Source organism: Carettochelys insculpta, chromosome 6, assembly GCF_033958435.1.
Source record: "Carettochelys insculpta isolate YL-2023 chromosome 6, ASM3395843v1, whole genome shotgun sequence".
NCBI lineage: Eukaryota > Metazoa > Chordata > Testudines > Carettochelyidae > Carettochelys > Carettochelys insculpta.
The window spans coordinates 120,249,223-120,264,056 of NC_134142.1; the positions used below are offsets into that span (position 1 = coordinate 120,249,223).

At 44.0% G+C, this 14,834-nt stretch overlaps 2 protein-coding genes across 3 annotated transcripts; both read left to right on the plus strand.

Moving 5' to 3' along the window:
- The first annotated feature begins 2,731 nt into the window (after window positions 1–2,731).
- On the plus strand, window positions 2,732–7,129 carry LOC142014048 (olfactory receptor 5J3-like). Of its 2 annotated transcripts, XM_074996058.1 has the most exons (2): window positions 2,732–2,764; window positions 6,092–7,129. In XM_074996058.1, the coding sequence occupies exons 1-2, from the start codon at window positions 2,732–2,734 to the stop codon at window positions 6,998–7,000; spliced, it is 942 nt and encodes a 313-aa protein (XP_074852159.1). In that variant the 3' UTR covers window positions 7,001–7,129. The 2 variants fall into 2 exon arrangements, with proteins under 2 accessions (XP_074852159.1, XP_074852160.1); XM_074996059.1 differs by lacking the exon at window positions 2,732–2,764 and having other exon boundaries at window positions 6,083–7,129.
- Window positions 7,130–11,631: 4,502 nt separating this feature from the next.
- Window positions 11,632–12,736, plus strand: LOC142014049 (olfactory receptor 5J3-like). The gene is given in 2 exon segments (XM_074996060.1): window positions 11,632–11,743; window positions 11,746–12,736. Coding segments are annotated over 2 exon segments (915 nt in total). The 3' UTR covers window positions 12,549–12,736.
- The last annotated feature ends 2,098 nt before the right edge of the window (window positions 12,737–14,834 follow it).

Genomic DNA, 14,834 nt, shown 5'->3' on the forward strand with positions numbered 1-14,834 from the left:
ACTTCCTGAAAGGGGGCTCTGAAGAGGATGGAGAGATACTGTTCCCAGTGGTGACAGATGGCAGAACAAGGAGCAATGGTTTGAAGTTACAGAAGGATAGGTGTAGGTTGGATATTAAGAAAAAAATATTTCCCCAGGAGGCTGGTGAAGCCCTGGAATGGCTTTACTGAGAGAGGTGCTGGAATCTCCATCCCCAGAGGTTTTTAAATCCTGGCTTGACATAGTCATGGCTGGGATGATTTAGTTGGGGTTGATCCTGCTTTAGGCAGGGGGCTGGGGCTGGACTAGATGACCTCCTGAGGTCCCTTCCAGCCCTAGAATTCTATGATTCTATGATTCTAAGTATTTTGAGGTTAGAAAAACAAGCACTTAAAAAAAAAAGCAGCAGAAATGTAGCACTTTAAAAACTAACAAAATGATTTATTCGGTGATGAGCTTTCGTGCGATAGACCCACTACACCAGATAATTCCATTTCCCATCCAGACTGACATTTATAAATACAGAGGACCCAAAAAAAAAGAAAAAAACGTTGCAATAAAAAATGACAAATCAAATGGGATTGAAGGGAGGGTTGAGAGGTGGGGGGATGTTAATTGTCCTGTCTGAGATAAGGTCGAGCATCAAAGGAAAGAAGCAGTCCTTTTAATGCATGAGGCAGTTGATGTCTCTGTCATACCATGTATTAATGTGTCAAAATTGAATATGTACTCTGACTCACAAATCTCTCCCTCTAATCTGTTGTTAACAACAACAACAACAACAACAGCAAAAAGCTGCAGAAACGTAGCACTTTAAGGACTAACAAAATGATTTATTGTGTTAAATTAGAGCAAGAGATTTGTGAGTCAGAGTACATATTCAAATTCGACACATTAACATGTGGTATGAACAGAGACATCAGCTACGTCACACTTTACAAGGGCTGCTGCCTTTCCTTTGATGCTCGTATTATCTCAGACAGGACAATTAACATCCCCCAACCTCTCACCCCCTTCATTCAATCCTATTTGATTTGTCAGTTTCTATTGCAATTTTTTTTTTTTTTGGTCCTCTGCTCTTATAAATGTCAGTCTGTATTGGAAATGAAATTGATCGGATGAAGTGGGTCTGTCCCACAAAGGCTCATCACCGAATAAATCACTTTGTTAGTCTTTAAAGTGCTACGTTTCTGCTGCTTTTTGTTGTTCTTAACAACAGATTAGAGGGCGAGATTTGTGAGTTAATGTACATATTCAAATTTGACACAGTAACATGTTGTATGAACAGAGACATCAGCTACCTCCCGCATTACAAGGGCTGCTGCCTTTCCTTTGATGCTTGTAATTATCTCAGACAGGACAATTAACATCCCCCACCCCCACTCCCTTCCTTCAATCGTATGCGATTTGTCAGTTTTTATTCCAATTGTTTTATTTTTTTGGTCCTCTGCTCTTATTAATGTCAGTCTGTATTGGAAATGAAATTGATCTGGTGAATTTGGTCTGTCCCACGAAAGCTCATCACCGAATAAATCATTTCGTTAGTCTTTAAAGTGCTGTGTTTCTACTGCTTTGTTTTGTTGGAGTACAGACTAACATGGCTACCTCTCTGTTACTCAGCACTTAAAAGTTAGCTAATGTTAACTGGGCATAATGGGATTCCACAGGGGTCAGTTTTCGAACCCGTTCTGCTCAATATGTTCATCAATGATTTAAATAATGGCAGAGAGAATGCACTTATACAGTTAATGAATTATACCAACCTGGGAGAGATTGCTAGTACTTTGGAAGATAGGGTTATAATTTAAAATGATCTGGATGAACTGGAGGAAGTGGTCTGAGGTAAATAAAATGAAATTCAATAAGGACAACAGCAATGTACTCCATTTAGAAAAGATCGATCAATTTCACATATGCAAGATAGGAAGTGATTATATAACATGAGCTAAATATGAGTCTACAGTGTGACACCGGTGGGGGGGGAAAAAAGCCAACCTGACTTTGGGATGTTGTAAGCAAGACATGAAAAGTAGTTCCTTTGCTCTACTCTGCACTAATTAGACATCAACATGTATATTGTGTCTAGTTCTGGACACAATATTTCAGGAAGGATGTAGACAAGTTAGAGAAGGTCCAGAAAAGAGCAAAAAAAAGAGATGATTAAAGGTCCATAAAACATGAAAGACAAAAGACTGAACAAGTTGGATTTTTTAGTCTGGAAAACAAAAGACTGAGAGGGGATGTGTAACAGTTTTCAAGTACCTAAAAGAGCGGGAAAAGGCCTGGAAAAAATTATTCTCCTTAAGCTCTATTGATCTGAGAGCCCCAGGAATAAGCAATGGACTTAAATTGCAGCAAGGGCAATTTAGGTTGACATTGGGAAAACTTCCTAAACGCCAGGGTGGGTAAGCACTGGAATAAATTGCCTAAGAAACTTGTGAGCTCTTCATCACGGGAGATTTTTAAGAGCAGGATAGAAAAACACCTCTCAGCAAGAATCTAGATGGTGTCTGGTCCTCGTGTGAGTGCCAGGGACTCGACCTGAACGTCTCTTGAGATCTCTTCCAGTACTAGATTTCTATCAAAACAAAAAAGCAGTCAAGTAGTACTTTAAAGATTAACAAAATAATTTATTAGGTGAGATATCGTGGGACAGACCCACTTCTTCAGACCATAGCCATAACCAGAACAGACTCAATATTTAAGGCACAGAAAACCAAAAACAGTAATCAAGGAGGACAAATAAAAAAAAATGATCAAGGTAAGCAAATCAGAGAGTAGAGGGGCAGAAGCAGGGGGAAGATCAAGAATTAGATTAAGCCAAGTATACAACCAAGTGGCTATAATGACTCAGAAAATTCCCATCCTGGTTCGAACCATGTGTTAATGTGCCAAATTTGAATATAAAAGACAGCTCAACTGTCTCCCTTTGAATAGTGGTGCAAAAATTTTTCTTCAGTAACATGCAAACTCTTAAGTCATTAACAGAATGGCCCACGCCATTAAAATGTTGACTAACTAGCTCCTCCAAGATCGGCCCAAAAAAGCCAAGAACAGAACACCACTGGTCATCACTTACAGCTTTGTCCACATATCTTCTCTGGAAATACCATCACTGGACCTAACCAGGTTATTCACAGAATCATAGGCACATTCTCATGTTCCTCAACTAACATCATATATGCTATCATGTGCCAACAATGCCCAGATGCTTTGTACATTGGACAGACTTCTAACTCCCTTAGACAAAGAGTTAACGGAGACAAAACAGACATAAAAACACTGCAGATCCACAAACCAGTTAGTCAACATTTTAATGGCATGGGCCATTCTGTTAATGACTTAAGAGTTTGTGTGTTACTGAAGAAAAATTTTCGCACCCCTATTCAAAGGGAGACAGCTGAGCTGTCCTTTATATTCAAATTCGGCACATTAACACATGGTTTGAACTGGGATGGGAATTTTCTGAGTCACTATAGCCACTCATTTGCATACTTGGCTTAATCTAATTCTTGACCTTCCCCCCTTCTACTCCTCTACTCTCTGGCTTGCTCACCTTGATCATTTTTTTCTGATTTGTCCTCCTTGATTACTGTTTTTGGTTCTCTATGCCTTAAATATTGAGTCTGTTCTGGTATGGCTATGGTCTGAAGAAGTGGGTCTGTCCCACGAAAGCTCACCTAATAAATTATTTTGTTAGTCTTTAAAGTGCTACTTGACTGCTTTTTTTTTATAGGAAATAGACTAGCACGGCTCCCTCTCTGTTACTAGATTTCTGTGATTCTGTGCTCCTGTGAAAATGAACTAGGGCATGTGACACCTTAATTTCTTGCACATCAAGCATAGGCATCATAATTTGTTTTCTTGAAAACACAATTTTCCATTGATTAACAAGACTCCATGGCAAAATTTTGACCATCTCTATCCATGAGTCTTGGTTATGGGAGGATTTAGGGCTTCAGAACAATGAACATTTTATAGAAGAAGCCTTCAGTGTTCACTCCTGGTGGAGAAGGGCTTTCACGCTGTGCAAGTTTGCCGATGATGTGGCTCAGCAGCGGAGAAGAGCTGTCACTGAAAGGAGCAGGGGAATAAACAGAGTCTGTGAGCATGTGCAACTTTGGGAGATGCAATGTCTGGCTGTGATCATTATGGATTCTCCTAAGGACATTTTAATGATCCCAGCCGTACCTGAACTGAGACCACAAGTGCTGCCATACTACAGGGAATTCTGTCCCTGACTGCCACTTAGCATTAGTATAAATCCTCCATGACCTCCTGAACGCTCTGGGTTCGAGGGTGAGCCATCTGCCCCACTACAGGCAGCAATTCCGAACTTCAGCAGGGCTGCACTCATTGGTTCCCTTTCGTTCTGAGCCCTGCCAGTAGCTACCACTTGGATATACAGCTGCTGGCAGACTGTGCACAAGAATTCATTTATTGCATTTACTGTTTCAGGGCAAAGGACAGCAGAAGGAGGCACGGCATGCTGGAGATCCTGAAGCGTCCATGAGCTTATTGGGTAAGAATCCAAACTGTTAGCAGAAACGTCTCAGTCAGTTACTCCAAGTCCTGCTTCCTCAGAGTTTGAGGGTTTTCCGATTCCAAACTCTAGTTTGTGCCATTTAGGGGTCTTTCTAACCAGCAAAGAGACAGATGTGGCTAACCTGTGCCAGCTAATTCAGGCTCACATAGCTTGGGCTGTGGGGATATTTCACTGCTGCAAGATGGGAAGCTCTCAGAAATCAGGCTTCCGCCTGAGCCCAGAAGTCTATGCAGCCCGAGCCCTGTGAAGTACAGTGATTGATTTTCTTTGCTCTGTAGACATCCCTACAGAAGTAAGCCTCAGCTGAAAAAAGTCTGACCACCCTTCTTATGGGGATGTGCCTACTGCTCCTGTTCAGCCCACCCTTAAATATCAAAGGAAACTAAATTCCTTGGATACCTTATTAAGCAGATTCAGCCATCAAGTGCCCCTAGTCCCATACCCTACCTCCAGCTGTGACCTCTCTGTTTTCCTCCGTGTCCCTCTTATGCACCAAATTCTCCTTTATCTCCTTCCCCAACTTGTGGCTTCATGCCATTCCCTGTGCTTGGAAAGGCCTGCCACTGCATTGCTTCTTTCTCCCTGAAGATCTACTTCTTTCTTAAAGCTTCCCACTGCTGTTCTCTGTACAGATATTATTCTCTTTCCATGTACTGCATATATTGCGCCCTGTGATTCAGATGACTCTGTGTGAATCAAAGTACAAGCTCCTTATGTGGAAGCCAAGTGATTCAGATATGTCTGTGAAGTTCACTGCGAGTCTGCTGCTTTGATTTATTTAGGGCCAGATTCTCATCACTGCAGTTTAAGTGGCTAGAGTCACATGAGCAGTAAGTTTCAGAGGAATGGAAATAGTCTGTTTCAGCAAAAACAATGAGGAGTCCTGTGGCATCTTAAAGACTAACAATTTTGTTTGGGCATAAAGCTTTTGTTAGCTGGAGCCCACTTTGTCAGATGCATGAAACATCTGATGATGCTTTTGTGCAGCTGATAAATTGGGTTGAACCCATGAAAGCTTATGTCCAAATAAATGTGTTAATCTTTCAGGTGCCACAGGATGCCTTTTTTTAGGACTAGTAAGAACATCGTTTTCCCAGACAGAAGACAATGTATATACACAGACAGATCATGATGACCCTGTTGGGTAAAGAGCAAAGATTTCTCCCAGCAAATGTAGGTTACGGAGGCAATGTGGCAGCTAGAGCCCTCAATTACAGCTCAGAAAACCTGACTTTCATGCTTGACTGTGCCATATGCCCTACTGGGAGACCTTAGGCAAATTGCTCAGCTTCTACATCTGTAATGCTACCAGTCTCCTTTGTACAGTGCTGGGATAGCTACTGATTAAAGGCTGTTTTATCAAAATGAGACATTCCTACTATTTGCGTAAGGGTTACAGCTGTAGAGCTAGTTGGCTACAAATTGATGGGACCAACAGTTTAGTCTTAACAGACTGTCATAGTCTCCATCAGATCTTATTCTTGCACAGAACGTTCCTTCTTCCAGGAGCTCACTCTTGTTGACCCTGCAGGCCTGGTTTCAGATTCTGATGCATACATGGCTGAGGACAATGACACTGTGGTGACCCATTTCCTCTTTGTGGGGCTCACGGATCGTCCAGAGTCGCAGGTCCCTCTCTTCGTGGTGTTCCTGGTGATCTATGTACTTACCCTGGTGGGGAATCTTGGGATGATCGTGCTAATCAGACTCGATCCCCGACTCCATACCCCCATGTACTTCTTCCTCAATAACTTGTCTGTGGTTGACGTCTGCTACTCCTCCGTCTTTGCTCCAAGGATGCTGGTGGACTTCTTAGTGGAGAGTCATAGGATTTCTTACTCTGCCTGCCTCACCCAAGCATTCCTCTTTGCTGTGTTTATCACCACCGAAGGTTTCCTCCTGGCTGTAATGGCATATGACCGCTATGCAGCCATCTGTAACCCGCTGCTCTATACTGCTGTTATGACCAAGAGAGTGTGTATTTGCTTGGTGGCCAGCTCATATGCAGGGGGATTCCTCAACGCACTGACACACACCTGCGGCTTGCTGAGGTTGTCCTTCTGTGGGCCCAATGTCATCAATCATTATTTTTGTGACTTCCCTCCCTTGCTGCAGCTGGCCTGCTCTGACAGCCATATCAATGAGGCTGTGCTTTCGTCCTTCTCTGGGGTGATAGCCTTTGTCACACTCCTGATCGTCCTTGTCTCCTATATGTACATCCTCTCCACCATTCTGCGGATCCGCTCTGCTGAGAGCAGGCACAAAGCCTTCTCCACCTGCGCCTCCCACTTCACAGCTGTCATTGTTTTCTATGGCACTGTTACCTTTAGTTACGTACAGCCCAGTTCCAGCTATGCACAGGAGCAGGAGAAAGTCTCTGCTGTGTTTTATACTCTGGTGGTCCCCATGCTGAACCCGCTGATCTACAGCCTGAGGAACAAGGAAGTCAAGAACGCCCTGAAGAGGGCAATGTAGGCGGGAAAATTTTCCTTAATTATTTTGATTATTTGGACAAATCTGATCAGCTGCAAAGAACAAATGGAATCAAAGGAGAAGGTGATTTCTATGTTGTTGTCTTATATGCTGCGCTTTACAAATGTTGGGTGAGAAGTACATGGAATTCAGCCCAGTTAACATTGCAACATTTAATTAAATTTTTTCGAACTGTGAAGCAACAGTGTGTTTACGTCTCTTTATTATGTAGCTGTTGTAACACCCATTTTCTGCTCTGTTTCCCTCTTGCTTCACAGCTGGTTGGCATCTGACTTTACTGTATCATCTTGGCCTTTGTGTGCATGAAAAAATTGTGCTGGTTTAATGGGATTCCACTTTGAAACCAGTTGAGGGGAAGAGGTACAAAAGAATAAGCTGTTGCATTAGGTTTCTGACAAAATCATCTCTTTCTCAAAAAAAGTAACTTTTTTCTGCAGAAAATTTCACCTTTTCTGTTGATAACCCAGTCCCCACAAACGGAAGACGTCTGCAGAAACTAAATAAGTTGTATTCAATAATGTTGCCAGCGTATGTCACAGACATGGTCATTTGGATCTCTTCTGGTTGCAGTTTGGTGTCTTGTATCCACATCTCCTTCTATGATCAGGGCTCCCTGGCCAAACCGTATCTCCCATGATGGGCTGTGGTGATGTGACTCCCAGGATGCATCAAGATTGCTCTGCAAGAAAGGAATTAGTGTGGCATCATTGGACATGTAGTCCAGCCACGCATCCGATAGAAAAATAGGGTCATGATGATATATCCAAACCATAGCTCCGATGAAGTAATGCGGTCGCCTTTCCAAATCAACATTTTTGGGTTTCGTATTATATTTTCAGACTGTATCTGAGAACTCTTCATTTCCACTGTTTCATGAAAAAGTTGAAATTCTCCCATGGTGGGGAATGGAGAGGGGTGAATTTTCACCAGTTCTAGCTTAGACTCACCCTTTAAATTAAACTGTTGCATCTTCCTCATATAGTCAACCCCTTAGACCTGGAAAGGAAATGGTGTTTCTGACTTGGATTTTATCTATAATTAGCACAAATTTGGACCATAAATTTGGCCTATGTTGAATTTGGATAGCTCAGACTTCGCCAGGAAACACATTGCCCGTGCACTGATTCCCTCAGAAAATAGAATGGGGTCCCTCGGAAAACAGCGTCTTATTTTGTATGTCCCACATTTGTTATATTGATGTAGGTTTTCTACCACTTCCAGCGTCTACTGGGACCGACACAGTACGATTCTGCCTCCCCATTCCCTTTTCCCAGCCCCATCCTCACAGAAAGCAGAGCTCCCTCTAGTGTTGTGCTGCCCAATTTCTCTGAGGAGATCTCCAGCCATGGACCTTGAGAAGAGTTCAGCTTCGTTTGCACCACTTGAGCCACTCATGTCAGCTTTACTGTTGCGCTGCTGCTGGCGGTGCTTCTGTCTTCAGAGCTGGGCCGCCAAACAGCAGCCACCAATCTCCAGCCACCAGAGTCAGGATGCAAGGAGCACAGCACGCCTTGAGTAGGAGGCCGGGGAAAAGAGCTCAGGCCAATAGGAGCTGGGAGGGAGCAGGATCTGGGGGTGATGAGGGATCGATGGGGAGGTAGTTGAAGCTGGGCAGATAGGGGAGGCAGCAGAAGGCAGCAGAATAGGGGGTGAATGAGGAGGCACAGGGGCCAGGGACACTGGAATACAAAATAGCCTAGGGCTCCATTTTCGATGAAGCACAGCCTGGGTGAACACCAGAGTGCTGGATGGCAGACCAGGGCAGGGCTGCCTGGGAACCAGTTCAAGGAATTCAGAGGGCTGCTGAGGCAGAGGGTGTGGGTGAGGCCTGGTAGTGGCATCTCTTTGGCTCCTTTGCTGTCTTGCTGGCCCAGGGTCCTGCTGAGGTGTGGAGCTGCATGCATCCACAGGGCCCCTCTCCTCCAGGGATGTGTGTTAATAGTGAGCTGTGGCATAGGCGTCGCACGGTAGCACCCAGGAGCTGCGTTTCCCCCACCCCCCATGTCCCTGGCAAAATACTGATTGCCAATTGGGGTGCTCTCTCATACCCCCTCCCTGTTCTTCTGGCTCCTCCCCACACCCTCTCCCCACACAGCCACCAGTCGCCTATGGGCCACAGTGCCAATTTCAGCTGCATGATTGGGCCTCAGAGAAAGACATTTTGGTATCCCAGGCTTGCAACACAGACACTCGGTATTTGCTTATATGCCAGTGGGGAGTGTACAGACAGAATAACAGCAGCAGAGAATTTTAAAGCACTTGAGGTCACATGACAATTGGTGACACAACCTCTCACGGGTCTGAGCTGAAACCTACAACGTGGCGACAACTTCGGCATCAGCACGTTTTCTGCAATTTCAGCAGACACAAAGTTTGTTTCAGTGACAATATTCCCAGTTTTACCACTTTGCTTCGGTATTTAGAGTCCCCCATGAGGACAAATTGGAGACAAGCAAGAAAAAAAAATAGGCTCAGGAAATATGAACTATGAGGGAAGGCTCAAACAACTGGGAATTATTTGTCTAGCAAAAAATTTGTGGGAAGACATAGAATCACAGCAATGACAGGCAGGAAGTGACCTCATTTTCTTCTACACTCGGTGCTAGTCCAGGGACGAGTAAAACTCACTACTCCCTGAAAGTCCCTAATTTGTGCTAAACAACAACAATGGTTACCAGGGCTGTGACTGGGCGATGAGGGGTAGGTCACATGATTGTTGCCTGTCATCTTCAGGCCCTTTGGGGCACATGGCATTGGCTACTGTTGGAAGGCAGGATACCGGATTAGATGGACCTTTGTTCTCCCCAGTATGGCCATTCTTATGTTCTTAATGACAAGTATCTAGGGGTCTGTTAGAAAAAAAAAAAGAAGAAGCAAACATAATTCTGGTATGTTGAATGCAAGACACAAGACCTAATTATTGTGCTCTACTCTGTACTGATTAGTCCTCAACTAGATTATTGTGTCCAGTTCTAGGCAACACATTTCAGGAAATATGTGGACAAATGAGAGGAGGTCGAGAGAACAACAACAAAAATGGTGAAAGGTCTAGAAATCATGATCTGTGACGGAGGACTGAAAGAACTGCATGTGCTTAATGTGGGAAGGAGAGGACTGAGAGGAGACATGATAACAGCTTTCAAGCACCTAAAAGAGTAGTACAAGGAAGATGGAGAAAAATTATTTTCCTTAACATCTGATGCTCAGACAAGAAGTTGTGGGTGTAAAGTGCAGCAAGGGAGGTTTAGACTGATAATAGGGAAACATTCTAAACTGTCACGGTGATTAAGCATTGGAATAAATTGCCTAAGAAACCTGTGGACTGGGGAATTTAAAGAGAAGGTTAAACAAACACCTCTTAGAGAGAAGCTAGATGGTGTGTGGTCCTGCTGTGAGTGCCAGGGACTGGACCTGAGGAACTCAAGGTCCCTTCCAGTACTAGATTTCTGTACTTCTATGTTCCTGTGAAAATGAACTAGGGCATGTGTCACCTTAATTTCTTGCACATCGAGCACAGGCATCATAATTTGTTTTCTTGAAAACACAATTTTCCATTGATTAACAAGATTCCATGGCAAAATTTTGACCATCTCTATCCATGAGTCTTGGTTATGGGAGGATTTAGGGCTTCAGGACAATGAACATTTTATAGAAGAAGCCCTCAGTGTTCACTCCTGGTGGAGAAGGGCTTTCATGTTGTGCAAGTTTGCCCATGATGTGGCTCAGCAGCAGAGAAGAGCTGTCACTGAAAGGAGCAGGGGAATAAACAGAGTCTGTGAGCATGCGCAACTTCTGGAGGTGCGATGTCTGGCTGTGATCATTATGGTTTCTCAGAAGGACACTTTAATGATCCCAGCTGTACCTGAACTGAGACCACAAGTGCTGCCATACTACAGGGGATTCTGTCCCTGACTGCCACTTATCACTAGTATAAATCCTCCACGACATCCTGAACGCTCTGGGTTCGAGGTTGAGCCATCTGTCTCACCCTACGCAGCAATTCTGAACTTCAGCAGGGCTGCACTCATTGGTTCCCTTTCGTTCTGAGTCCTGCCAGTGGCTGCCACTTGGATACGCAGCTGCTGACAGACTGTGCACAAGAATTCATTTATTGCATTTACCATTTCAGGGCAAAGGACAGCAGAAGCAAGCACAGCATGCTGGAGATCCTGAAGCATCCAGGAGCTTATTGGGTAAGAATCCAAATTGTTAGCAGAGATGGTATCTCAGTCAGTTACTCCAAGTTCAACTAGCCAGAGCCCTAGCTTGCAGCTCAGGAAACCTGACTTACATTCTTGGCTCGGCCATCTGCCCTGCTGGGAGACCTTAGGAAAAGTGCTCAGTTTCTCCATCTGGAGTGCTACCAGTGTCTGTTGTACAGTGCTGGGATAGCTACTAGTTAAAAGCATTATGTCAGAATGAGACATTCCTACTACTGTCATAAGTGTTACTGCACTAGAGCTAGTTGGCAACAAATCAATGGGACCAACAAAGTTTAGTTTTGACAGACTCTCATAATCTCAATCAGATGTTATTCCTACAGAAAACATCCTGTGTTCCAGGAGCTCAATCTTGTTGACCCTGCAGGCCTGGTTTCAGATTCTGATGCATACATGGCTGAGGACAATGACACTGTGGTGACCCATTTCATCCTTGTGGGGCTCACAGATCGTCCAGTTTTGCAGGTCCCTCTCTTCGTGGTGTTCCTGGTGATCTATGTACTTACCTGGTGGGGAATCTTGGGATGATCGTGCTGATCAGACTCGATCCCCGACTCCATACCCCCATGTACTTCTTCCTCAATAACTTGTCTGTGGTCGACGTCTGCTACTCCTCCATCTTTGCTCCAAGGATGCTGGTGGACTTCTTAGTGGAGAGTCATAGGATTTCTTACTCTGCCTGCCTCACCCAAGCATTCCTCTTTGCTGTGTTTATCACCACCGAAGGTTTCCTCCTGGCTGTAATGGCATATGACTGCTATGCAGCCATCTGTAACCCGCTGCTCTATACTGCTGTTATGACCAAGAGAGTGTGTATTTGTTTGGTGGCCAGCTCATATGCAGGGGGATTCCTCAACGCACTGACACACACCTGCGGCTTGCTGAGGTTGTCCTTCTGTGGGCCCAATGTCATCAATCATTATTTTTGTGACTTCCCTCCCTTGCTGCAGCTGGCCTGCTCTGACACCCATATCAATGAGGCTGTGCTTTCATCCTTCTCTGGGGTGATAGCCTTTGTCACACTCCTGATCGTCCTTGTCTCCTATATGTACATCCTCTCCACCATCCTGCGGATCCGCTCTGCTGAGAGCAGGCACAAAGCCTTCTCCACCTGCACCTCCCACTTCACAGCTGTCATTGTTCTCTATGGCACTGTTACCTTTAGTTACGTACAGCCCAGTTCCAGCTATTCACAGGAGCAGGAGAAAGTCTCTGCTGTGTTTTATACTCTGGTGGTCCCCATGCTGAACCCGCTGATCTACAGCCTGAGGAACAAGGAAGTCAAGAACGCCCTGAAGAGGGCAATGTAGGTGGGAAAATTTTCCTTAATTATTTTGATTATTTGGACAAATCTGATCAGCTGCAAAGAACAAATGGAATCAAAGGAGAAGTTGATTTCTATGTTGTTGTCTTATATGTTGTGCTTTACAAATGTTGGGTGAGAAGTACGTGGAATTCAGCCCAGTTAACATTGCATCATTTAATTAAATTTTACAGAACTGTGGAGCAGCAATGTGCTTATGTGGCTCTTTATTAGATGGCTGTTGTAACACACACATTTCCCTCTCAGTTTTCCTTGTTCTTTACAGCTGGTTGGCATCTGGCTTTACTATATCATCTTGGCCTTTTTGTACATGAGAAAATTGCATTGCTTTAATTGGATGTGTGGGTGAGGGATGGCTGTGGCACCTATCTGGCTCCTTTGTCCTCTTGCTGGCCCTGGACCTGGCCCCTGCTGAGATGAGGGGCTGCATTCACCCCACAGGGCCTCTCTCCTCGAGGGATGTGTGTTAACAGTGAGCTGTAGCATAGGCGACTCAGGTGGCACCCAGGAGGTGCACTTCCCCCACCCCATGTCCCCATCAAAATTTTGATTGCAAAATGGGATGGTCCCTCATGCCCCCTTCCCTGTTCCTCTGGCTCCTCTCCACACCCTCTTGCCTCACAGGCACCAAACACTTTTTTCAGCTATACAATTGGGCCTCAGAGAAAATTATTTTGGTATCCCAGGCTGACAACACAGATGCTCAATAGTTGTTTTCAGTGCCTCCCAGATTTGTGTCATCATGGAAATGTTATAAGCATATTTCTTCACCCTATCATCTAAGTAATTCATAAAAATAGTTTATATTACTGGACCTTGGAGAGACCCACATCCTCCCAGTTTGGCTGTGCTCATTAACAACTTGTTTGAAAACACTTTGTATTAATTTAATCTAGGCTATATTTCCCTGGGCTCCTTCTACACTGCCCCTCCCTTTTGGAAGGGGAATGTAAATGCAGTGGATCAAAAATGCTACTGAGGCTGTGATATGAATATTCAGCACCTCCTTTGCATAACGGTGGCCACACGCCACTTTGAAAGTGCTGCTTTCAGAATGCAAAACAGCCGTGTGGACGGGGGTTCCTTCGAAAGCAAGCCCTGCTTTCGAAAGCACACGTCTTCCTAATTTTCTTCAGTTAGCAGGGTGCTTTTGAAAGCAGGGCTTCCTTTCGAAGGAACCCCCGTCCACACGGCTGTTTTGCATTTTGAAAGCAGCATTTTTGACACGGAGGGGGGTTGTCATTATGCAAATGAGGTGCTGAGTAGTTTAGCTCCGATATGAGCACAACCAACCTCAGTGTACTCTCAACCTCCAAAGTCAGTCGGTCAATGTGAGACAAATACATAAGAGGCAGAAAGTCTTTGTTCAACAAAAGAAAAAGCAGATTCCTTGCTCATCTCAGCACCTCATTAGCATTTTTGATCCGTGGCATTTGCTTGACCCTTCCCAAAGGGAGGGGCAATGTAGATGCAGCCCTAGTCTGAGTACAAGAATGTCATGTGGGAGTCCATCAAAAGGCTCACTAAAATCAGCAGTTTCCCTGTTATTGTCTTGGCCAGTAACTACGTTATAGGAGGAAATTAGGTTGTGTTGACATGATTTATCTTTGACAAATATATTTTGGCTATTATTTATTACCCTATTATTCTGTAGGGGTGTGTCTACACTTGCATTCCTCTTTCAAAAGAGGTATGCAAATGAATGAAATTGAAAATGCAAATAAGGTATAAATTTGCATATTTGACACCTCGTTTGCATATTCTAATTTCAAAAGAGCTTCTTTTGAAAGAAGAAAGCCAGTGTAGATGCTGCTTTTTCGAAAGTAAACCAATTTTTAAAAAAATCCTTCTTCCCTTTATTTAATGGGAAGAAGGATTCTTTTGAAGGTGGGGTTTACTTTCAAAAGAGCAGTGTCTTCACTGGCTTTCTTCTTTCGAAATCCTTTTCAAAATTAGAATATTCAAATGAGATACCAATATGCAAATTTATACATTTGCATTTTCAATTTACTTCATTTGCACACCTCTTTTGAAAGAGGAATGCAAGTGTAGACACACCCTAGAAGCTCATAAATTAATTGTTCTATCATTTCTCCCGTTATCTTTCCAGGTACTGAAATTAGCTTTACTGGTCTATTATTCCATACGTTCCCTGCTGTAAGTCAATGGCCCTTGTGGTTTTCACTCACTTAGGTGCTTTTGAAAATCTCACCTCTCATTTTCTAAAACATATCACTATTTCTTCCTGGTGAGCCAATCCCTTAGCTAGGAG

Excerpts from the sequence above, each read along its gene's own strand:
- LOC142014048 (XM_074996058.1), top strand. The coding sequence starts at position 2,732 with ATGATCAAGGTAAGCAAATCAGAGAGTAGAGGG. Across the intron at positions 2,765-6,091 it reads GCAAATCAGAGAGTAGAGGG|GACAATGACACTGTGGTGAC; the intron begins GCAGAAGCAGGG and ends TACATGGCTGAG.